The sequence below is a fragment of the Kryptolebias marmoratus genome, linkage group LG2, assembly GCF_001649575.2.
Source record: "Kryptolebias marmoratus isolate JLee-2015 linkage group LG2, ASM164957v2, whole genome shotgun sequence".
NCBI lineage: Eukaryota > Metazoa > Chordata > Actinopteri > Cyprinodontiformes > Rivulidae > Kryptolebias > Kryptolebias marmoratus.
In genome coordinates, this window is record NC_051431.1 from 14,415,384 (window position 1) to 14,439,997 (window position 24,614).

General features: G+C 45.3%; 2 protein-coding genes across 3 annotated transcripts; both read left to right on the forward strand.

The window, feature by feature from the left end:
- Positions 1-702: 702 nt before the first annotated feature.
- prpf8 (pre-mRNA processing factor 8) lies at positions 703-15,690 on the forward strand. The gene is made up of 43 exons (XM_017433377.3): positions 703-878; positions 1,330-1,503; positions 1,611-1,779; positions 1,935-2,099; positions 2,223-2,441; positions 2,559-2,771; positions 2,985-3,110; positions 3,221-3,326; positions 3,639-3,829; positions 3,942-4,061; positions 4,161-4,350; positions 4,482-4,601; positions 4,902-5,036; positions 5,131-5,260; positions 5,378-5,574; positions 5,890-6,096; positions 6,496-6,659; positions 6,748-6,874; positions 7,074-7,266; positions 7,381-7,568; positions 7,664-7,902; positions 7,990-8,136; positions 8,273-8,483; positions 8,615-8,731; positions 8,843-9,090; positions 9,194-9,373; positions 9,485-9,620; positions 9,851-10,020; positions 10,216-10,345; positions 10,434-10,580; positions 10,687-10,847; positions 10,977-11,168; positions 11,577-11,814; positions 11,962-12,090; positions 12,243-12,356; positions 12,464-12,637; positions 12,801-12,994; positions 13,108-13,347; positions 13,434-13,575; positions 13,667-13,807; positions 13,897-14,036; positions 14,803-15,005; positions 15,127-15,690. The coding sequence occupies exons 2-43, from the start codon at positions 1,344-1,346 to the stop codon at positions 15,279-15,281; spliced, it is 7,068 nt and encodes a 2,355-aa protein (XP_017288866.1). The 5' UTR covers positions 703-878; positions 1,330-1,343; the 3' UTR covers positions 15,282-15,690.
- A 186-nt stretch (positions 15,691-15,876) lies between these two features.
- Positions 15,877-24,193, forward strand: rilp (Rab interacting lysosomal protein). 2 transcript variants are annotated; one of them, XM_037974546.1, is made up of 8 exons: positions 15,877-16,509; positions 17,506-17,638; positions 19,801-19,922; positions 20,503-20,688; positions 21,661-21,830; positions 21,910-22,035; positions 22,136-22,234; positions 22,507-24,193. In XM_037974546.1, the coding sequence occupies exons 1-8, from the start codon at positions 16,177-16,179 to the stop codon at positions 22,628-22,630; spliced, it is 1,293 nt and encodes a 430-aa protein (XP_037830474.1). In that variant the 5' UTR covers positions 15,877-16,176; the 3' UTR covers positions 22,631-24,193. The 2 variants fall into 2 exon arrangements, with proteins under 2 accessions (XP_037830474.1, XP_017288836.1); XM_017433347.3 differs by having other exon boundaries at positions 15,881-16,509; positions 17,515-17,638.
- The last annotated feature ends 421 nt before the right edge of the window (positions 24,194-24,614 follow it).

The following is a 24,614-nucleotide window of genomic DNA, read 5'->3' on the forward strand; positions in this document are numbered from 1 at the left end:
TACATGTTAAAAATACACCTATACCCACACACAGTTACAGGTAAAGACATAATCATCCTTCCGCCTTTTAGAGGCAGCTGATAACAAATTTATCACCTCTTTACAATAAGTACTGTTCTTTATTCATTTACGCCTAAACATTTTGTTGCCAGGTTTCTAACAAACTAAGGATGATTGTTTGTAAAAGGACAGAAATGTGACTGAAAGATGCATTTTTTAAAACAAAATCTGATGTCTAAATGTGTGTAAATTTGGTTATTGTTGGTATGTATGCCAAGTATGCTAACTAATATAGTTCTGAAAAGGTATTTTACTATGTCTGCCTGAAGAAAAACAAAATACAAAGCATCTACAAATATGCTACAACTATTAACTATTTCTTGCCACACTGAGCAAGCCCCTTTCTGCCTACTATATTTGCCTTTCTGTATGAACCAGGGACATAGATAATTAATATAAGTGTTAGTATACATATTCCTGATTTGAACAGGAAGACATTTATCATTTAAACCCTGCAAACGGAACTCCAACCCCGCAGGGACCAGTAGTGCGCCGGAAATCACCTTCCGGATATTCACTAAATAAAAAGCGCTTGTCTTACGTTTGCGCATCTTTTTTTTTAGCGTACGTCCGCCTTTGGACGTGAGAGGGAGGGAATCAGTATATCCGGCGTAACTGCTGTACGTGAATACCACAGAGGCGCGTTGAACGTGTGGTTGCCGTTCTGCGTTATGTAGCTTCGTGAAAACGTCTGTCTGGCGCTGGAAAAAAAACACAATACAGCCACGGGAATAAAACGAAATGTTATAATAGCTTTTTGTGACTAGATCAAGGCTGTTTTATCATACGAAAACTGTCCTTGGAGCGAAGGTAACGAGGTGAGAGGTCTTTTTGTAACATTCTTTCTTTTATTGTTCACGCTCATCCGTTAGCCGCTATGCTAACTTTAGCACCTAGCTTCCCCTCTAATATGGCTTCCTATCAGAGTAGTCGAAGTGCGACTACAAATGTGTTTTAAAGTCGTCTGTGTTGTTGTCTTAATCTGTTAAAGTGATCAGAGAACGTAAAATTTTGTTAATAGTTAGGTTTGAGTAACGTTACGTCTGGTGTTGTGCACGTTTAGCATGTGCTGTGCCGCCATGTTGAGCTAATTCGGCTACTAGCACCATCATCCGCAACAAGCTTAAGTGCTGTGCTCTGGGTTGTTTCTCAATAAACTAAATTCATAAGATCCTTTAAGTTTTTTTAATGGTTTCACGTCAGCAGAAGTTCCAAACGATCCATTTTTAAAAATATAACGATTAATTTCTTTGTTTGGACTCTCTCCAGTTTAGTGAGGCGCGATGGCAGCCCCTTTTCCCTACAGAGGGGTCCCTCCAGGGATGCCACCAGGTGTGCCTCCAGTTGTTGTCCCCCAGGTTCTCCCCCCAGGCCTTCCACCAATCGTCCCCCCTCCCGCAGCTGTCCCAGACTACATGTCTGAGGAGAAACTGCAGGAAAAAGGTACTTTGTCGTCGTTGTCGTTCAGCACATATTTACGCTGCAGGCAGACAGATTTAACTTTGTGTTCACTCGCGAAACTGAATTCCAAATGGTTCCCGATCTCACAGCGAGGAAATGGCAGCAACTGCAGGCCAAGCGCTACGCAGAAAAGAGAAAGTTCGGCTTCGTGGACGCCCAGAAGGAGGACATGCCGCCTGAACATGTCCGCAAGATTATCAGGGACCATGGAGACATGACCAACAGAAAGTTTCGCCACGACAAGAGGGTCTACCTTGGGTAAAACTGAATTTTACTCCCTAATTCATGCGGGGGAAAAAAAACAAGTTCAGTATTAAAAGTATAAACTGTTTGCAGAGTCTAGTTTGCTCACTGGTTAAGATGACCCGCTACTTGGGCTTCTTTAAATCTCACTGTGTGTTCTTGTTGAACAGCGCCCTCAAGTACATGCCCCACGCAGTGCTGAAGCTGCTGGAAAACATGCCGATGCCCTGGGAACAAATCCGAGATGTCCCTGTGCTCTATCACATCACTGGAGCCATTTCCTTTGTGAATGAAATCCCTTGGGTCATAGAGCCCGTCTACATCGCTCAGTGGGGGTAAGAGGAGAGTTATACATCCCATACTTGAATTTGGTCTGGTTTTGTTTGTTTGGTTATTAACCTGAAAGAATGTGCATCAAGTGGACTCTTTGGTATTAATAATCAGCTGCAAATTTTCAGCGCCATGTGGATCATGATGCGTCGCGAGAAGCGCGACCGGCGCCACTTCAAGAGGATGCGCTTTCCTCCGTTTGACGACGAGGAGCCGCCGCTGGACTACGCTGACAACATCCTTGATGTGGAGCCTCTGGAGGCCATCCAGATGGAGCTTGACTCTGAGGAGGACTCCTCCGTTGCAGATTGGTTCTATGAGCACCAGCCCCTCAAAGACACCACCAAGTGGGTCCTCACTTCTCTCTCTTAAAAAAAACCAAGTATAAGTTTAGTGTTTTGACTGTTGCTTGGCTCGATAAAAACAAAAAAAAACCTCAAAACTGTCATTTGTGTCTTGTTCAGGTTCGTGAACGGCACCACTTACCGGCGCTGGCAGTTCACGCTGCCCATGATGTCCACGCTGTATCGTCTGGCCAATCAGCTTCTGACAGACCTGGTGGATTTTAATTATTTCTACCTGTTTGACCTGAAGGCTTTTTTCACATCCAAGGCCTTGAACATGGCCATCCCAGGAGGACCAAAGTTTGAGCCGCTGGTCAGAGACATTAACCTGCAGTAAGTTGTTTTTGTCTACATGAAACGATAGATGACCGACTTTAAACTGTTAGCTTTTGCTGGACTGTCGACCTTTAATGTTGTTTTCCTGTTTATAAACAAATCTGTTCATGAAACAGGCTGCTTCTGTGTTATTGTTGGTTAAATCAGCTTCACAGCAAGAACAGATACTGAGTCTTTCGTCTCTTAGCTGATTGTTTTTGTTTTCTGCAGGGACGAAGACTGGAACGAGTTCAACGACATCAACAAAATCATCATCCGACAGCCCATCAGGACAGAGTACAAAATTGCTTTCCCCTACTTGTACAACAACCTCCCACATCACGTGCACCTCACCTGGTAAGAATGATTGAGTTCACGGTGAATAGGTTTCACCTCAGTCACATTTTTTAACATTTATTACATCACCTGTTTGCTGTATAAACTGGACACTTGTGCTTATTCTGCAGGTATCACACACCAAATGTGGTATTTATCAAAACTGAGGATCCAGATCTTCCTGCCTTCTACTTTGACCCACTGATCAACCCCATTTCTCACAGACATTCTGTCAAGGTTTGTGTTGCAGACTGCCTCTTTGCTTTAGTTGTAAAGGTCTTTAATTGTTTAAGCCAGCCCTCTTACAAAGGCGCACTTGCATTGGCCTGCTTGTCTGTGCGTAAGAACAAGAGGAATATTAAAATGAATGGTGACTTTTTTTCCTTTATTCCTGGCTGCAGCTGCAGATTACCGTATGCCATTCAGATATTTCTTTCAGTAGTTAAAAATATTCCCCCTTTTTTTTCTAATTTTGATCAGTAATAATGGAATTATTGTTGTTTCTTTGAGTCAAGGCTCTTAAATTTTTTGTTTCCTGTTTCCACTCAGAGTCAGGAGCCCCTCCCCGACGATGATGAGGAGTTTGAGCTTCCCGAGTACGTGGAGCCCTTCCTCAAAGAGACTCCGCTCTACACGGACAACACAGCTAACGGCATCGCCCTGCTTTGGGCTCCAAGACCCTTCAATCTCCGCTCTGGCCGCACAAGGCGCGCCATCGATATCCCCCTGGTCAAGAACTGGTGAGCTGACAGCCGTCATATTGGTCCAAGAGGGAATCTGTTTCACTTTGTTTTAAATCTGCTTGAGTTCATAGCAATGGCGGTAATTGTAGTTGTAATATTATACTTACAGGTATCGAGAGCATTGCCCTGCAGGACAGCCGGTGAAAGTGCGTGTTTCGTACCAGAAACTGCTGAAGTACTACGTGCTCAACGCACTCAAACATAGACCGCCCAAGGCTCAGAAGAAGAGGTGACCATCACCAGATATGACTTTAATTTGCTGTTATTTTTGTCTTTCTAGATAAACTATATTTTTTTAAGTACTGTTTTTCCCCCTCCTGTCTTCCAGGTATCTGTTCCGCTCCTTCAAAGCCACGAAGTTCTTTCAGTCCACCAAGCTGGACTGGGTGGAGGTTGGCCTGCAGGTGTGCAGACAGGGCTACAACATGCTCAATCTGCTCATTCACCGTAAGAACCTCAACTACCTGCATCTGGACTACAACTTCAACCTGAAGCCCGTGAAGACACTGACCACAAAGGTAAAATCTCCAAGTCAGATCCACCCCTTTTTTACTCGTTACAGTAAACCCTGCTTCTAAAATCAGATCTGAGAATCGCTCCATTTTTTTCTGCCAGTTCTGACTTGTTGTTTTTCTCGTTTGTCCTCCAGGAGCGTAAGAAGTCCAGATTTGGGAACGCCTTCCATCTGTGCAGAGAGGTGCTGCGTCTCAGCAAGCTGGTGGTGGACAGCCACGTTCAGTACAGGCTGGGAAACGTTGACGCTTTCCAGGTTAGCTTAGAGTTTGTCACGGCTCATCTTATTGTATCTGCCGGCTATCTTCACTAACCTATTACACAGTTTGAGCGACAGAGCACATCAACCATATTCTTGACCGTCATCATAAATTAAGGGATTTATTCTGTGATTAAGTGAAATTTCAAATCAGTTAAATTACTTCCAGCAATAAACAGAAGAATGTACTTTGACGTGCTTAAATAGTTTTGAACTTGATATTCTCCTGCTTGTCAGAAAGTATCTGTGTTTGTTTCTCGCGATGACCTCGTGCCTGGCTTTATTTCGGTGTTTCAGTTGGCCGACGGGCTGCAGTACATCTTCGCTCACGTGGGTCAGCTGACCGGCATGTATCGCTACAAGTACAAGCTGATGAGGCAAATCCGCATGTGCAAAGACCTGAAACATCTCATCTACTACCGCTTCAACACCGTGAGTAAATGTGGCGTTTTCGAACGGCTTCTGCAACAAGTTGTCTGCACTCCGAAGTTATATTCATCTATCTTGTGTTTGTTTTTTTTATCAGGGGCCTGTGGGCAAAGGTCCAGGTTGTGGCTTCTGGGCTCCTGGCTGGAGAGTGTGGCTCTTCTTCATGAGGGGCATTACTCCGCTGTTGGAGAGGTGGCTCGGGAATCTCCTGGCCAGGCAGTTCGAAGGTACGGCGTCGCGTTCTCATTTTAACTGCGGGGTGTTGTGATTAACACATTCAGAGATAGTAGGCGGGCGGGGGGAGCGAGCCACTTTATTCAGCTTTATTCTTTTCACCCCCACAGGGCGTCACTCAAAGGGTGTGGCCAAGACGGTGACCAAACAGCGTGTGGAGTCCCACTTTGATCTGGAGCTGCGTGCCGCAGTGATGCACGACATCCTGGATATGATGCCTGAGGGAATCAAGCAGAACAAAGCCAGGACTATCCTGCAGCATCTCAGCGAGTCCTGGAGGTGCTGGAAAGCAAACATCCCATGGAAGGTCAGTGGCTCACAGAGATAACTTTCACTGTGACCGTTACTACGAGAGGGTTATTCCCTGTTCTCTTTGAATCCAAGAGTGGTGTGACTGTGTAGTCTCTTAAAATGACATGTATAAAATCATTACTCCAAATGTTTAGGTTTTTAGAACATCATTTTTGACTTGGCTTGTGTATTTAGATGTAGTTGATAATTTGCTCATGATCAAGAATGAGATGAATAAGATGTTTATTGTAATAAACTTGTTTAAAGTCATGTTTTTAGGTCTTATAAAGATGACTAAAATACAGTGTTGGTCTTTATTTTATTGTTTTAGGTCCCTGGCCTCCCTACTCCCATTGAGAACATGATCCTGCGGTACGTGAAGGCCAAAGCCGACTGGTGGACCAACACGGCTCACTACAACCGTGAGCGAATTCGTCGGGGAGCCACCGTGGACAAGACTGTGTGCAAGAAGAATCTGGGCAGGCTGACCCGTCTGTACCTGAAAGCTGAGCAGGAACGACAGCACAACTATCTGAAGGTAAAAACAATTTGTGCTCTAATCTTGTCACATTTTGTTTCTTCTCATATTTGTCCTTACTGGTAAAAAAAAATGCACTAAAGCCAGTTATACAACACAAATGGATGGAAAGCAAATTCGATGTCTTGTCTTAAAGAAGTCCTCTTACAAAGGCGCACTTGCATTGGTCAGCTTGCCTGTGCGTAAGAACTGGAGGAATATAAAAAGGAACAGTGATTCTTTAATTACTGGCTGCAGCTGCAGTTGGCTCGTCACTGTTCAGATACTCGTTCTTCTGACTTTAAGGATTGTTAGGAATCTAGCAAAATCTGCACTTTCTTTTTAATATCTGAACTGTTAATGCTTTTGCTTTAAATACTTTGTTATGTTTATTGAATTGTGTATTTTTCTTGCTTCAAGGATGGTCCCTACATCACAGCAGAAGAGGCTGTGGCTATTTACACCACCACGGTGCACTGGCTGGAGAGTCGGCGCTTCTCTCCCATACCTTTCCCCCCTCTGTCCTACAAACATGACACCAAGCTGCTGATCCTGGCCCTGGAGAGGCTCAAAGAGGCGTACAGGTAAACATGCAGGGAAGCATCGTCAGCTTTGTCTGTCCAGCTTTATTCTTGTAAAGGATTTATATATTTATTTTTTTGTGTCTTGCAGTGTGAAGTCTCGCCTGAACCAGAGTCAGAGGGAGGAGCTGGGGCTGATCGAGCAGGCCTACGACAACCCCCACGAGGCTCTTTCCAGGATCAAACGTCACCTGCTCACCCAGAGAGCGTTCAAGGAGGTCAGCATGAAGAAGTGCAGATGTTTGGAGAAATTTAGCCAGCGTTAATAAGAATGTTTATAACTTATGGGCATCACAGCACAAATCATTGTTAGAACAGTTTCTCAAAATCTTTTTGTCAAAGCATTTGCTTGAAGCTAAAAATTATTCATGCTGTTGTATTCCCGGGTCAGCATTGTGACATTTTCTTCTGTTGCAGGTCGGTATCGAGTTCATGGACCTGTACAGCCACCTTGTGCCGGTGTACGATGTGGAGCCTTTGGAGAAGATCACGGACGCCTACCTGGACCAGTACCTGTGGTACGAGGCGGACAAGAGACGCCTTTTCCCACCCTGGATCAAACCTGCCGACACCGAACCGCCACCCCTGCTGGTGTACAAGTGGTGCCAAGGTAACACTAGGTTCAGGGTTTGTTATATTAAAAGGTTTTATGACATGAGGAAATAATATTGGTTTGTGAATCTCATCAAAGGGCTAATGTGTGATCATATTTGTTTCTTTTCAGGCATCAACAACTTGCAGGACGTGTGGGAAACTGCAGAGGGAGAGTGCAACGTGATGCTGGAGTCTCGCTTTGAGAAAATGTACGAGAAGATCGATCTGACGCTCCTCAACAGGCTGCTGCGTCTTATTGTTGACCACAACATCGCTGATTACATGACGGCCAAGAACAACGTGGTCATCAACTACAAGGTAAGCACTCGTCGTCGTATTCTAAAACCTAATTTCTGTTTTGCTGCTGCTGTACCTTTTTTATTGGTATTTGAGCTCTCGGTCTCACCTTCCAGGACATGAACCACACCAACTCTTACGGCATCATCAGGGGGCTCCAGTTCGCCTCGTTCATCGTTCAGTATTACGGCCTCGTGATGGACCTGCTCGTGCTCGGGTTGCACCGTGCCAGCGAGATGGCCGGCCCGCCCCAGATGCCCAACGACTTCCTCAGCTTCCAAGACACCACCACCGAGAGCGCCCACCCAATCAGACTGTACTGCCGTTACATCGACCGCATACACATCTTCTTCAGGTGGGGTTGCACTTTCACAGCGATCAGGGGGTTAAAAAGGGGAGTCAGAAAACCAAAATGCTGACATCTCGTTTGTTGCTGCTCCAGGTTCTCAGCCGACGAGGCCAGGGACCTGATTCAGCGGTACCTGACGGAGCATCCGGACCCCAACAATGAGAACATAGTGGGCTACAACAACAAGAAGTGCTGGCCTCGTGACGCTCGGATGAGACTCATGAAGCACGACGTCAACCTGTGAGCTTATCCTCAAACATTTACCCGTCCAGCTTGGCTTTCATTGTTAAATGTTATATCATTCATTGTAACACATTTCACTCCTTTCCTGAGGTTGTCACAGAGTTTTACAAAAGTCTAAACTTTATTTTTCCAGCGGGCGAGCGGTGTTCTGGGACATCAAGAACCGCCTGCCCCGATCTGTGACCACCGTGCAGTGGGAGAACAGCTTTGTGTCGGTTTACAGCAAAGACAACCCCAACCTGCTCTTTAACATGTGTGGCTTTGAGTGCCGCATCCTGCCGAAGTGTCGCACCAGCTACGAGGAGTTCACCCACAAGGATGGGGTCTGGAACCTGCAGAATGAGGTGAGAATAAAGCAACAAGTGCTTTAATAGTTCAATAGGGCAAATGGCTTTCTCATAAATGCAGACGACAAACTCTGTTTCCCATACAGTTTTATTTTAATTTTTAAATTTTATTTTTTGTTATTGTGCAGGTAACTAAAGAGAGGACAGCACAGTGCTTCCTGCGTGTGGATGATGAATCAATGCAGCGCTTCCACAACAGAGTACGCCAGATCCTGATGGCCTCTGGATCCACGACTTTCACCAAGGTCAGAAACAACTCTTGACACCTAAAACTGCAGTAGATGGGAAAACGACAAAAAGGAGAAGTCTAAATTACAAAGTGAGATTATCTCAGAGTTTCTTGTTTTTACCTCCAGATTGTAAACAAGTGGAACACAGCTCTGATCGGGCTGATGACGTACTTCCGTGAGGCTGTAGTCAACACGCAGGAGCTCCTGGACCTTCTGGTGAAATGCGAGAACAAGATTCAGACGCGTATCAAGATCGGCCTTAACTCCAAAATGCCCAGCCGCTTCCCTCCGGTGGTCTTCTACACTCCGAAGGAGTTGGGAGGTCTCGGCATGCTGTCCATGGGTCACGTGCTCATCCCCCAGTCAGACCTGCGGTACGGGCTCCACGCAGCGCTGTGAAACTTCGCCTCTCGCCTTGTGAATTAGCTTGTATCGGCCTGAGCAGCCAAGTCATTCTGCTGCTTCTCTTTTTGCCAGGTGGTCCAAGCAGACGGACGTAGGCATCACCCACTTCAGGTCTGGAATGAGCCACGAAGAAGACCAGCTCATTCCCAACTTGTACCGTTACATTCAGCCGTGGGAGAGCGAGTTCATTGACTCTCAGAGAGTCTGGGCCGAGTACGCCCTCAAGAGGCAGGAGGCCATTACCCAGAACAGGTACGCCCCGAATCGGATCAGCTCATTGATTTTTACACAGACATCTGCAAAAAGTCTGAAATGTACTGATCTGTTGTTGACTTCAGTTAAAATGTCTCTTGTTTGTACCAGGCGTCTCACTCTGGAGGACTTGGAGGACTCGTGGGACAGAGGAATACCCCGGATCAACACACTGTTCCAGAAGGACAGACACACGCTGGCCTATGACAAAGGCTGGAGAGTCAGGACAGATTTCAAACAGTATCAGGTATGAAAAAGGCTGATCAGGTGTGTTCATGAGTTGAATTATCTCGATGTTGTTTGCCTTCTAACCATTTGTTTTCCAGTCTTGTCAGTTTCACCATAGCATACGAAACATGTTTACACTGTGCATGTTAACAGCAAGAAATGACACAGATTTGCATGAATGCATTACATTTCCCATCAAAAGCCAGCGTGCACTTTGTGATCCGGTTGTCGTCTGTGTCTCGCCTGCAGGTGCTGAAGCAGAATCCGTTCTGGTGGACTCACCAGAGGCACGACGGTAAACTGTGGAACCTGAACAACTACCGCACAGACATGATCCAGGCCCTGGGCGGCGTGGAGGGCATCCTGGAGCACACGCTCTTCAAAGGCACTTATTTCCCCACCTGGGAGGGTCTCTTCTGGTGAGAAGGATGCAACAGTCAAAGAAAAATACACTACTTGAAACAGTGACCTCCCAAGGGTTTTTTGTGCATTTATCATTGCTGTCTACTGCTTTAATATTTTTTTTTTTGCCTAAGTGCCCAATTTCCAAGAATCTTCATTGTTTTATACAATTCAAATTAATTAAAAACTGTAATTGTCTTTCTGGGCTTCAGGGAAAAGGCCAGTGGCTTTGAGGAGTCCATGAAATGGAAGAAGCTGACGAACGCTCAGAGATCTGGTCTCAACCAAATTCCAAACCGTCGCTTTACTCTCTGGTGGTCACCCACCATCAACAGGGCCAACGTAAGTACAAATATCATATAATAGAAGGACTATTAGTAAGCATTTGAGAGTTTTCTTTACTGACAGCATTTCTTTTTCGTGTCTTTAGGTGTATGTGGGTTTCCAAGTGCAGCTGGACTTGACAGGAATCTTCATGCACGGCAAGATCCCCACGCTGAAGATCTCCCTCATTCAGATCTTCAGGGCTCACTTGTGGCAGAAGATCCACGAGAGCATTGTCATGGATCTCTGTCAGGTTGGTCTGGATCATTTCCTCGAATTTTATTTTTTGAATAATGGTACAAAAACAAATGTCTTACGCTTCCAATAAACGTATTAAACACTGTGTTTTTGGTTTCCAGGTGTTTGACCAGGAGCTGGATGCTCTGGAGATTGAGACTGTGCAGAAGGAGACCATCCACCCCAGGAAGTCCTACAAGATGAACTCGTCCTGCGCGGACATCCTCCTCTTCGCGTCATACAAGTGGAACGTCTCCCGGCCGTCTCTACTCGCCGACTCGAAGTAAGACTCGTGGAGAAACACTGGCTCTGCTGAGAATCTGTTTTTTTTTTTCAACTAAAAACTGTCATTTATCACGAGGTTACAATTTAGGCTACGTTTGATGATTAAAAAGCCGTCCTCCTCCCACAGGGACGTGATGGACAGCACCACCACACAGAAGTACTGGATTGACATTCAGCTCCGATGGGGAGACTACGACTCTCACGACATCGAGCGCTACGCCAGAGCCAAGTTCCTGGACTACACCACCGACAACATGAGCATCTACCCCTCCCCCACAGGAGTGCTTATTGCCATCGACCTGGCTTACAACCTTCACAGGTGTGGATCGTTTTCCTCACACACTCTTGTCCTTTTTCCCATAAGACACGTTTATATTAAGAGGTGTCTCACTCACACAGCAAGTGATCACGTTTTCTGATTTCTAGTTTTCCTGCTTTTTACACTTGTTGACACTAAAAAAATAAGAGATTGCTGGAAAGATTCACTGGATTTTGACAGCTGCTTGTTAAAGTTTACACATGTTCCTCAGTCGCCTTCTAAGTCTTCACACAAACTTACCAAATTCCTGTACATGCCCCTCAGTCAACAGGACTGACATTGATTGAAATCACATTTAGTAGCTATGCGGTCACCTACGTGAAGATTTTAGATCCAGACCGATAATGGTCTGGATCTTCTGAGAAAATAGACTTCAACCCTGCGTTTTTATTTGTTTCTCCTCTTTAGTGCGTACGGCAACTGGTTCCCTGGAGGAAAGCCTCTGATCCAGCAGGCCATGGCCAAGATCATGAAGGCCAACCCCGCTCTTTATGTGCTCCGCGAGCGCATCCGTAAAGGCCTGCAGCTGTACTCCTCGGAGCCCACCGAGCCTTACCTGTCCTCGCAGAACTACGGCGAACTCTTCTCCAACCAGATCATCTGGTTCGTGGACGACACCAACGTGTACCGAGTCACCATCCACAAGGTGAGAGCTCGTTGTTGTTGTGGTCTGCTTTTTGGTTTAAAGATGCAAATAAAGTGTCGGAATATGTTGCTTTTTTTTTCTGTGCAGAATTTTAAAAAAATTAACTTTTTCAAACTGGTTAAATTTGTACTTTGTCTGTTTCAACAGACCTTTGAGGGAAACTTGACCACCAAGCCCATCAACGGAGCGATTTTCATCTTCAACCCCAGGACCGGTCAGCTCTTCCTGAAGATCATTCACACGTCTGTGTGGGCTGGACAGAAACGTCTTGGACAGGTTGCGCTCGTCTTCAATTCGTTCAATAACGCCTGATATTTCCACACCCAGTTTATTTAACAAAACGGAAGATCGCGCACCTTCCTCACGTCTTGGTCTTTGGCGTGATTAGATTTTAACCCCGTTGGAAATGTCTGTCTTTTTGTCTCTAGCTGGCCAAATGGAAAACCGCTGAAGAAGTCGCTGCCCTGATTCGCTCCCTCCCCGTTGAAGAACAGCCAAAACAGATCATCGTAACCAGGAAGGGCATGCTGGACCCTCTGGAGGTGAGGCGTCAGGATCCAAACCGCTGTGTGAATCGAAATGCTTTAAAGATCATCTGTTGGTTCAGAAGAATGTTCTTACAGCTGTACTGTGTTGGGTTTCTGTTTAGGTCCACCTCCTCGACTTCCCCAACATCGTCATCAAGGGCTCGGAGTTGCAGCTGCCTTTCCAGGCCTGTCTGAAGGTGGAGAAGTTCGGAGACCTGATCCTGAAGGCGACAGAACCGCAGATGGTGCTGTTCAACCTCTATGACGACTGGCTGAAGACCATTTCGTCTTACACGGTGAGTTCCACCCTTTTCCTGAACGACAGAAATCCAACAAAACCCTCAGGAGTTAAAATTTGATCCTACAAACATTATTTGATTTTAAATTTTATTCCAATCAACTCTCCCACCTGTGTAAATAGTTTGTTTTGTTTTCTTTTTTCCGTCTCTGTGCTTCTAGGCCTTCTCCCGTCTCATCCTGATCCTCCGAGCGCTCCACGTCAACAATGACCGAGCGAAGGTGATCCTGAAGCCCGACAAAACGACCATCACCGAGCCCCACCACATTTGGCCCACGCTCACCGATGAGGAGTGGATCAAGGTGGAAGTGCAGCTCAAAGATCTCATTCTGGCCGATTATGGCAAAAAGAACAAGTAAGAGCCGTTTCAGGTCGATATATTCAGGATGCAGATTAAGAAACCCTTATTAGACAAAGATAGACTTGTAGTTAATTTTTTTAATAAAAGCTTCTTTTCTCCTTGTCCAGCGTGAACGTGGCCTCGCTGACCCAGTCGGAGATCCGCGACATCATCCTGGGTATGGAGATCTCTGCCCCGTCGCAGCAGCGGCAGCAGATCGCCGAGATCGAGAAGCAGACCAAAGAGCAGTCGCAGCTCACCGCCACGCAGACGCGCACCGTCAACAAGCACGGAGACGAGATCATCACCTCCACCACCTCCAACTACGAGACGCAGACCTTCTCCTCCAAGACCGAGTGGAGAGTCAGGTGGGCAGGAGCCGTTTCAACCTTAAAATTAACATGAGCGACTTGAAGGTGAAGGTTTTAATATTACTTTGTCTTTTTGCTTTCAGAGCCATATCCGCTGCCAACCTCCACCTCCGGACCAACCACATCTACGTCTCGTCCGACGACATCAAGGAGACGGGATACACCTACATTCTTCCCAAAAACGTCCTGAAGAAGTTTATCTGCATCTCAGATCTGAGGGCTCAGGTACGCCGTTGTTATTTTGTTTCTGATTTCGTGAAGGAATTTAAAAAAAAAGGGGGGGCTCGTGTTAATGCTGGCCCACACCACGTTTCAGATTGCAGGCTACCTGTACGGCACCAGCCCACCTGACAACCCCCAGGTGAAGGAGATCCGCTGTATCGTCATGGTGCCTCAGTGGGGGACGCACCAGACCGTCCACCTCCCCAACCAGCTGCCTGGTCATGAGTATCTCAAGGTAAGACCTGTCCTTTTCACTCGTCTTCTGCTGATTTGTGATTCAATGTTTGCAAGAGGTCCGAATGACCGTGTTTCCTTTATTTCCAGGAAATGGAGCCCCTCGGCTGGATCCACACGCAGCCCAACGAGTCGCCGCAGCTGTCCCCTCAGGACGTCACCACCCACGCAAAGATCATGGCTGATAACCCATCCTGGGATGGAGAAAAGACCATCATAATTACTTGCAGGTGGGCTTTGATTCCTTTGTTTTAATTAAAAGCACCGTGTGATCAATTCTGACATCTTATGGATGTCAAAAACTCTAAGGCAGCGGTCTCCGACCTTTTTAGCTCCACGGACCGGTTCATTATCAGACAGTATTTTCACGGATCGGTCTTTAAAGGTGTGGCGGATAAATGCAACAAAATAACATGATACGACTGGCATGAAAACGGGGGTATGTTTTAAAACATAATAAACGTAATCCAACGTGTCCTCGCAGCTTTGTTAGCTGCGTCCTGGTGTTGTGTTATCAACATGAATAACAGCCTCTCCTCCCCCTGATGTTCTCTGTATTTAAACATGCCCTTCAAAATAAGAGACACCACAAATATAAAGCGCACACTGAATGAGTGGGAGCCCAGAGCTTGTTTCTCAGTGACAAGACGGTCCCATCTAGGGCTTCCAGAGATGTTTGTTTTTTACTCACTTTGCTGCTCGTGGGTTTGTTTTTAGCGGTAACGGATCACATGACATAGATAAGCGTTCTGACACGCATCAAGAGTGAGTCAAAGACGGATGTAGTGGAGAGAATCCAGGCATTTTTCAAAGTAAATGTCATTCAGACTCTGAAAATAAAAAAACTGAAATCCTGTAAGTTAATTATTCTTTCTGTGTGGCCCGGTAACATATAACCCACGGCCCGTTGCTCTAACGAGCCTTAACGAACGTGTCACGACCGCCGATTGCCTGTCTGCTTTTTGTAACGCCGACGGCATCTCGCCTGTTTTTCAGCTTCACGCCCGGCTCGTGCACACTCACAGCCTACAAGCTGACGCCCAGTGGGTACGAGTGGGGTCGTCAGAACACCGACAAGGGCAATAACCCCAAGGGTTACCTTCCGTCCCACTACGAAAGAGTGCAGATGCTGCTGTCCGATCGCTTCCTGGGCTTCTTCATGGTGCCCGGCCAAGTCTCCTGGAACTACAACTTCATGGGTCAGTAGCTTCAAGCTTTACTTTTCTGCTTTAAGCCACGACTAATGGGGTGATTTCATATCCGGAGATGTGTAGTGAAGTGTACGAACAGTTTTATTAAAACATTGACTTCCGTCACCAGGCGTGCGCCATGATCCCAACATGAAGTACGACCTGCAGCTGGCCAACCCCAAGGAGTTCTACCACGAAGTCCATCGACCCTCGCACTTCTTGAACTTCGCCTCTCTGCAGGAGGGAGAGATTTACAACGCTGACCGCGAGGACATGTTCGCCTGAGGGCCGAACGTTTTGTAGATAGCTCTGCGGGAATCATGAAGTGCGTTCCTCCTTTTTAACGCCACACGTAACTGTGATGTTCGGGGGAGTTTTTAATGTAAAGGCTTTAAGAGCTTTTAAGATTTTTGTTTTTGTTTTGTTTTCTATATAGTAACACACTTTGGTAAATTGCGAAATTTTTGGTGTTTTCTCGTAAATCTATTCATATTTGCTTTCGCTCGTACTCCTCAGAGCGCAGTACTGCGGTGTAATATTTTATTTCATGGCAGAAAGTTCAAACCTGCTTCCTCTTCTTGGTAGAGAAATGAAATTGAAAGTTGCATTTTCATACCCTGTCAACGTGATCCCCTGTACATCTGTGATATTGCACCCTGGGTTTAAATAAAGATACTGTTTTTTTTGTAATAAAGTGTTGAAATACTTAATTCTAATATGTATATGTGGTGTAAGCAAAGGGGAAGAGCAGCTTTTAAGTTATTCAGGGTGTATTTAGGGAGCATTTCAGTGAACTTCCTCCTTTTAGAGAGTGACAAATCGTGTTTAGGATCAGCTTCTTTGTGTGTAGGAGCATTAGGGACTGACAGATGTGACAGTAAGGGTTTTAGCTGCAGGTTTTTTTTAGCTCTGGCATGCATTAGTCTGACGAGTTGGAGCTTGTCTGATCTGGTGTCAGATTGGTCAGCAGAGGAGGAGGATACTGCAGCAGCAGAGGGCTGCAGTGGACCGTCCGGGTCCTTTCTGTTTTGGTAGACGGTGAACATTAAATATTTGACGTTGCTGGAACAGGAAGCAGCTCGAACCCGGGAGTCTCGGTGCGTGAAATCACGAGCCACTTTAAAAGGTTTCCGTACTTTCCTCCGCTGAGCGGCCATGTGAAGCGGGACTCCGGGGGGACATGGAGCCGGAGAGCGGGAGCGCGCAGCCGGGCTGCCTCGGCAGGACGTTCTCCGCCCTGACCGTCGACGACGTGTACGAGATCGCCAAGCTGATCGGCGCCGAGGTGGAGAAGCTCATCGACGGCTACGGGAAGGCGAGCGTCGAGGGCCTGGTGCCCAGGATCGTGAAGGTGCTCGAGCTGCTGGAGAGCTTCGCCTCCAGGAACCACGCTCTTGGTCTGCGGGAAGAGGAGCTGCTCAGGACCTTCGAGGCCATCCAGCGCCAGCAGCAGCAGCAGAAGAAGCGCGGAGGGAAGGACTGCGACGAGAGCTGCGACAAGGATGAAATACGGGTGAGGGCTCGGAGGTGCTTCGACCCACCCTGCCCCGCCACCATTTTGTTTACAATAATATACCAGCTGTATTGACGCGCCGTTACCAGCTTATAACAGCGTTACGAAGCGGGGCTCAGTTTAGGCTAACATCAACCTTTCCTGAATGTCGCAAAAATGTATATATATATTTCAGCTACAGAATGCTTCTAAAGTCACGTTGTAGCTCGAATAAACAAAACAAATACCGCTTAGACCAATATAGTTCGCAATGTGTGTATTTATATATAATTTTTAAAGTTTTAAACTGATAGTTTCTCACCTTGCTAATCAGAACCCCGTTGTCAAGGCAACCAGCAGGACAGTTAGCCGGCTAACGGCTAGCAGCGAAAGTTTTACCACATTAAAATTTATTTTAAAAATAACTTTTTAGACTCCCAGTTAGGAAAACTGCTGTTTTAAATTATAGTTGATGAAGTTAGTGTGACTGCTGTGGGTTAAAAAGACGCTTAGCTAAATGTGTAAAGCTGAATAATAATGGATAATAATAAAAGAATAGTCAGTCTGATTTTAGGCTAATAAACTCTAGCATGCTTATTGGAATATTTCAGTTTGTATTTTAATGTAGTTTGTACCTAAGCATAAAAGTCGATAGATGCAGAACTCTGACAGTTTATTTGTTTTGGCTGCTGCCCTGTGGTCAAAGTGACCCACTGGGCCTCAGTATTGGCAACTTTTTGCCTTATCTTTACCACATTAGGTGCCTTTATGGCACTTCTTGTCTATTTCTAATTAACCTTTTACACTTTAAATTGTATTCATTTGTGTGAAACACACAAAATGGGGCGTTGGAAGTTCAGAAAACTAATATACAACAACATCTGCAACAGGTTAACAACTAAACGGCACGCCTGTTTGGACTTAGCGCGCTGTGTTTCTTCCCAGATTCCTAAATGGTTTTGGGAGAGGGGAGAGTTATCGTGGTTTGGGCTTTATTGTCTTTATTTTTTTATTCTGTTGGCGCAGGAGCTGCAGCAGAAGGAGCAGCAGTGGAGGAGGAGGTGCGAGGAGCTGCAGGTCCAGGTGCAGCAGCTCCAGGAGGACCGGGAGGAGCTGCAGAACAGGCTGAAGGGCACCTGTGCAAAGGAAGGTACGCTACTTCAGGGAACACAGACACAGAAGTGCTCCGAATCCCTAACATCTCCAACTCTAAACAACCACAGAGAGACACATTTTGGACTTTCACACGCAGTCTTTTGCACAATATATTTTTACTTTCTGTGTTGTTGACTGAATGCTATCACAAAAAGGCAAATTAACCTCTAGGTCATTTGATTATCGCATTTTTCTACTCCAGCGCGCTGAAACAAACAGATGTCGTAGCTGCTTGTCAACCAGTGACAGAACGTCTGCTGGAGCCCAAAGCGGTCCGACTGGTTGACGTCGCAGATGCTTTGCTCAGTTTTCACAGATATGAGGCGACCTAGAGCAGGACTGAGCAACATTCTTGCGGGAAAGCCATTTTTGACTTTATTCAGTGCAAAACCTTGAACCTGAAACAAGGACACGGTGCTTTATTCTGATCTATTACACCAACAATCACAAGAGAACTGAAGGAAACAACAGCCAGTTTCACAAAAAAAACAGATTAAAAGCCAATTCTCTGCTTCCAATTTCTCCTAATTGCTTTGCATGGAAATAATCAGATTTGTTTTCATTATCCTTTTATGATAAAGTGAAAAAAAAATAAACCTTCGACGTTGTATTGACACGGACAGATGTGACTCATTCTGGCAAAAACGAGTCACAATAAGGAACTTTTCAAGACTGAGTTTTTATTATTGAAACTCTTCTCCTCAGAAGCTTTAAAACTTATCACCTGGCGACAAGATAGTTTCGTTCCCCCGGTCTGAAAGCTCGATTTTTATTGGCCTGTGGTGACATCACTGGGGATTAAAGCCATATATTTCAAAATCCCCAAGCTTCACAGTGATTACAAACATTATATGAGGGGATTTCCCAGCGCCACGGCAGCCGGCAGAGAAAAGAAAAAGGAAATTTAAAGGATTATTTCTGAAAACATCTGTTAGAAAACCTGAATTTAAAGGTGGATTAGGAAGATAAACTGCTGTTTTAGTTTGCCAGCACAGGTCACACGTTTGAGCACCAGAACCAAGCCCGGTAATGTAAACCTGTCAGCCGAGTCGCTGCTGAGTCTTGTTTTCTTAACAGCTGCCAGGCGTCTGTGCCTCACGCTACTCAGGTTGAGTTCAGACATTTGGCTGCTTATTAATGAACCGAAGATTAGTTTTATGGAGTGTTTCTTTTCTCTCTGTCTTTATAATTGAATGTGAAAGAAAAGATTCAGCCCCACGATGCTGCGATTCTCGCTGACGGATCATCGACAGCAACGCAATCTTGACGGCGGAGTCGCTGCTGACTCTGAAAAATAAAAATAAAAACACGCTTCCTCTGGGCTTTTTTCTTTTAAAGGTTTATATTTAAAACGGCCAAGTGGCGGGTGAAAGTGAAAGGGCTCCAGCGAGAGTTCAGTTTTAGGGGACTTCAGCGTCTGGGTTCCTGTTTTTTTTATTTTTTCTGTAGCTCAGACAGGTCTAAAGGGTGAGTTTATTCAAACTGTGGTATGTTTGTATAAAAAGTCTTACCAGCAAAAATGTTTCTCCAAGACAAACCTTTAGTTACTGTAGATAGTCCCCAGTTCTCACTGTCGCTGCTGTGGCCCGTCCAAATATCCAGGCAACTTTTTTGTTTGGAAATTGTATTTATGCTGCTTTTAAACACATATTTTATTTTTATTTTTTTACCTTATAACGGGGTGGTGGCATATTTTTAGAGACGTGCTTCTTTAAAATATGCCAAAACTGGATCTGCCTGCAAGATAAGAGCGTATGAATGTAGGATCTGTGATTTATTTGTATAAAATATCATTTTTGTTTGGGTTTGATTTAGTGCTATAGTCTCAGACTTGTTAATAATCAGACCAGAGTCTTCAGTACACACAGAAACATTAAGGATGCATGCTGTAATAACATTAGTGTATGTCGATGGTTGGAATGGCCTTTAAAGCTTACTAATCAGTTTATTTTCTGATGGTATAATCATAGCGACCCCCTACAGAGATTCACTTTGTCATTACTTGTTTTAAACTTGCTCTTCATTTGCATTCCTAGAAAAAAGAATCCAATCAGGAGGTTTTATAATGACAACGAAGAGCAACAGGATTGTTTAAACATGTCAGAAATAACGCACTATGTTCAGCCTCTAATGTGTGTGTGTGTGTGTGTGTGTTAGACCGCGCTCAGAAGCAGGAGCGGGAAGTCATGCTGAAGCTGAAGCAGGTGGTGGACAAGCAGAGGGACGAGCTGAGAGCCAAAGCTCAGGAGATCACCACCATCTCCAAGGAGGTGGAGGCGGTAAGGAAACACACACACACACACACGTACATCCTTCCTGTGAACGCTACTCCACCTGCTGCTCGGAGCGACGCAGATGCACTCGTGCCACAAAAGGGGCACATTTATGGCTTTATGGCTTCGAAAGGTCTGCGGTTGTAAAGCCACGTCGTAGTCTCAGCGTTTTTTTTTATGTCGTCATGCAAAGATATTTGTGTGTGTCGTCGCTCTGTAATGTAATAAAGGATCGTTGCGAGTAAAAAAAACAGGAATTTTAACACATGAACAACATTGGTTAATACACTGTAAGACTGCAAGCAGGTTAGCAGGCAGGGAAAGAGGGCAGAGGCTGTTCTCATAAACACTGGGTGAAGATTACAGACAAGTCAGGGCACTGATTCACCCACACAACTACTGTGTGTGCGTGTGACAACACATATCACATGATTTAAACAGCAGCAACAACTGGGTGTGTCTGATAACCTTCTGCTCCCAGTCGGTTGACTTAAATGAAAAGAAATTTGCAACTTCATCTTTAAGCTGACAAAAGGAGTCTGATTAGTGGTTTGTGATGCAAAAGCATCTGTGTGTGTGTGTGCAGCTCCAGGAGCAGCTGGATCGCTTCATGAAGATGAACGGCGAGCTGCGGCACAAGCAGAACGTCCTGCAGACGCAGCTGAGGGGAGCCGTGGAGCGGAAGGCCGACATGGAGGCCGACCTGAAAGAGAAGAACAAGGAGACGGAGCGACTCAGAGCGCAGCTGAATCACGCCAGCGCAAACAGCCCCGTACGCGCCCCGCCCACGAAACAATTCCTTCACGCCACATGCCTTTTAATATACGGCTCGAGGATCGTCTGGTCCTGCACGTTTCAAATCCAGAAATAGATCGTTTTAGGTTTTAGTTATTGTCAGAGCCGACTGAGCTGTAGGTCGAACACGTTTATTTGGAAATTACAGCCATGTCTCTTCAAAGTTGGTGTGAAATACGGAAACAATTCGGATTCCCAGTGACATCGATAAGTCCATATTTCAAAGGCTCTTGTACAAAACAACAAAAAACATATAAGTGTAAAAATACAGAAGGTAGAAAGCAGCAATAAGTTCTTTGATTATTACATAAAGAACCAACCATGTTGCTAAAAGAAGAAACAGACAAACTTTTAAACACAATATATGGATAGATAAAGATAAAGTAAAGTTATTTCATGTTTTTATATAGCTTGTTTTACATGAGAAGGTAAGGAACAAGAACGTCCGAACCAAACACCAGTTATTCAGAAGGCAAACAGGTCTGTCAGGGCTCTTTCCTTCACAAAATAAGGCATAAAGTCATTTTTTTTAAACAAGTGTTAATCCAGCGTGGCTCCGTTGAAACCTGAGCGCTAAACGGGTCTGTCTGTGGTCCAGAATCACCACAGGTTAAAGGCACTCAACTTAAAATAAAACAAAAAATGAATGTCAGAGGAGCTGAAATTCAGGTAAAAATATAACAACTGGTCCCTCCAGTTCCTGAAAGCCCGAAGCGTCGTTCAAGAAACGAGTCAGAACTGTAGGAAACATGAAAAATATGTTTGTTTTCAGCTTATCATTGAAAATAAACACAGTTGTTTTTTTTTTTTTTTAAACAGTAAAGGTGTTGTAGCTTTAGCACTGATATTTGCCTTCCTGCTATTTTCTGTTATTTTGGAGGGTTTTAATCCCTCATGAGAATTTGGACATCTACAAACAAAACCTGACGAGCGTCTGTTCTCCCCGCAGTCCAGTCCGAGTAAAGCGGCGGAGGAGTCGAGCAAACAGCCGACGGAGAGCCAGCTGGGTCTCGATCAGCCCTGCTTCACGAAGAAGGAGGTGCGGGACATCCTGTTTGAGAGGAACGAGCTGAAAACCAACCTCTTCCTGGTGCAAGAAGAGCTCAACTACTACCAAAGGTGGGTCTCGGGTAAACGCGTGTCCGTGGTGTGGCCGCAGGTCCGCCGCTTGTTGGGTTGTAACGCCGCGTCTCCGCAGGGAAATACTGAACGAGGAGCGGTGCCCGGGTTTCCTTTTGGAGGCCGTCCGCTCCGCCATCAAGAAGAAAAGGCGACTGATAAAGGCCAAGATGCTCGGGACTCCTGCGACCGAGTGCAACAGCAGGTTAGACGCGCCGCGCGGTGCCTTCCTCACCTTCAAACGCTCTGAAACTCGCACTCAGGAGGCCAGGAGTTCAGACGTTTGTTTTTTTATTTGTCTCCAGCGACGAGGAAGACAGAAGTTCTCGGTTCGGGGAGACGGAAGTGGACGGAACAGTAGCGGACGACACCGACAAGCCAGCCGAGTCACGAATTCGAAACCTGTGAGTTCTCCTACAGAGTTAAAATTATTCTGATTATTTAGGGACTCGCCAGCTCCCCGAGACCCAGAGAGGAGCAGCGGGTAAAAGACAAGGATTATTTAGGCAAATAGTTTTATTATAGCTTAGCTGCGTTTTAATTCAATCAGAGCGTACTCAAAATGAAGAATTAAACAACTGTTGAAGCTGAAAATGCAGCACAAGTCTCCGTCTGCATTTAGCTGTGACCCCCACAACCGCAGCTCTGACCTACGTGCCCGTTGTCTCGTTCACAGCTTCGGCTTCCTGACGCGGTCGGGCAGCGGCTCCGCCCACGTCAGCAACTCCGCCTCCAGCTGGGAGATCATCGGAGACGCCGAGGCCAGCGGGGACACGGAGCAGCAGCAGCAGCCGTCTTAAACCCGGTACCCCGCGAGATCTGGTCACGTTTGTCAGCCCCTCTTCTCCCCTCAGCTGAACAAACGCCGATTCGCTCAGGGAGACAGAAGTTTGGACGTTTGAATGGAAACCCGCACAGAAACGTGTGTGAGATGATTTCAACAACTTCCTTGTTTTTATTTCATTGTTTTCGTCCCGACTGGCTAATTTGACTCTCGCTCAACAAAAAGAAAAAAAAAAACATGGTTTACTTCGAGCATAAATGCTGCAAAGTATTGATATATCAGGAGGGACACTTCAGGTATTATAATAACAATCATCTTCTATTTTATTAGGAGAAAATGACATTTTTACTGATGTGTTTTTGGATGGATCTATTAGAGCCCATATATTTTTATATCCATAGTCAAGACCAAAGACAGAAGAAGTTTAAAGATTAACTTCTTTGTTATTTTATCTTCGGCTGGAAGATGAATCTGTGCGATGGAGAAAACACTGAAACTTTTATATTTATTCATATATATTTTTGCAAATTCTGCGTAAATTGGTGGATTGAACCATATTTTGTTTTAGTGGGAATTTAATTATTTAATCTAATCTCACAATTCCTCCTCTTTTCTGGCGGTAAGAAAACTTGAAATTGTGATATTTGTTTTTAAACATCAGGGTCTACTTTTAACTCGGCGTTTCCCCCTTTTTGTTTTTGCATTTTCCTCCTTAAAGTTTTAAGGGTTTAAAGCATTTTGAAGTGAAAGGCTCCCTTTATTTGTCATATTTGTTTTGTAGAACTAGATACCTTTTACACCCTGTTGTGCTCTTTATAAAAAAAAAAAAAACCTTTACCTACCGTTGACCTAAATTAAGGCACGTTTCACGGATAGTTTCTGCCAGATTCAAGCAAATCTGGCCTCGCGTCACTACTCCACGTCAAGGAACAAGAATCCTTCGGATCCGGTTTGATTTTAAAGCTCGGTAAAGCAGCTCCTTACCATCTGCAGCCGATTTCTCTGTCCCTGTTGGGACGGTGAAGGAATGCATGTCGCCCGCTGCCCTCCGTTCGACGCCGCTCTGAGAAGGATTACAGCAGATTACAGAGCAACACGTGTCGCTCAGTCACACGCCTGATCCGAAGAGCACAACTCGACGTGTTTCTGCGCACCTCTAAACCTCACCTAAACTTTTTTAACAAACAAATCTCCCCCACGCCTAATATTTGGGTTTAATCTGTCATACAGATTCATCTTCCAGAGGACAAATCAACTGTATTATGTTGGAAACTGGAAGCCGAGTTCACCTCTGTTCCACCGGGGGGCACTTTTATAACATCATGCACTATAAACATGTAACTCGTGTCTCCACGGTACTACTTTAAAGACATGATTCTGTTCTGTTTAAGCACTTTTATGCACAAGGAGAAAGAAATGTTGAACTCACAGAGGCAGGTTCTTCCAGCAGTGGGTCTGCTTGAACCCTTCAGGCCTTCACTTACTGCTCATAGTTTTTGACACAACCAAAGCACCTGGTTGGTTTGTATGTGATAATGGTGCCATATATATAAATATGTGTGTTTGGCTGGTGTCTCAGCCGCCGCTCGTTGATTTACCTTTCAGCTCCGATCCCTCCTCGAAATGTTTAATCATGCACGCCGAGGGACAATAAATACAAAATAGTTCATTCATGTGAGCACAAACTGAATTTTGCAGATGAATAAAATGCACCGGGTGTTTGGTAAAGAGACGTTCTGGTTTGGTTATTCTGTTAAAATTCAAAAAGCAGAACACACACCACACACACACACACACACAGAAACCTGGGACGAAGACGCTCAGGTCGAAGCTCGAAGGGATCTGACTCAAGCAACGACGAAGGCTTCCTTCATCTTCTCCTCTAAGACCGTCAACAATAGGTTCTGGGAAAACAGCAGACGTGTGTGTGTGTGTTGAGTTGTGTGTGATCATCTTTATTTAAAAAAAAAAAGCCCTGTGTCTGAGTGAATAGGAGGAAG

Bases quoted from the DNA above. Each gene is read 5' to 3' on its own strand.
- prpf8 (XM_017433377.3), top strand. From the start codon at position 1,344: ATGGCAGCCCCTTTTCCCTACAGAGGGGTCCCTCCAGGGATGCCACCA. The intron at 1,780-1,934 runs GTAAAACTGAAT...CTTGTTGAACAG, and splicing joins GACAAGAGGGTCTACCTTGG to CGCCCTCAAGTACATGCCCC. The intron at 9,621-9,850 runs GTATGAAAAAGG...TCTCGCCTGCAG, and splicing joins CAGATTTCAAACAGTATCAG to GTGCTGAAGCAGAATCCGTT.
- rilp (XM_037974546.1), top strand. From the start codon at position 16,177: ATGGAGCCGGAGAGCGGGAGCGCGCAGCCGGGCTGCCTCGGCAGGACG. The intron at 19,923-20,502 runs GTAAGGAAACAC...GTGTGTGTGCAG, and splicing joins TCTCCAAGGAGGTGGAGGCG to CTCCAGGAGCAGCTGGATCG. The intron at 20,689-21,660 runs GTACGCGCCCCG...TTCTCCCCGCAG, and splicing joins ACGCCAGCGCAAACAGCCCC to TCCAGTCCGAGTAAAGCGGC.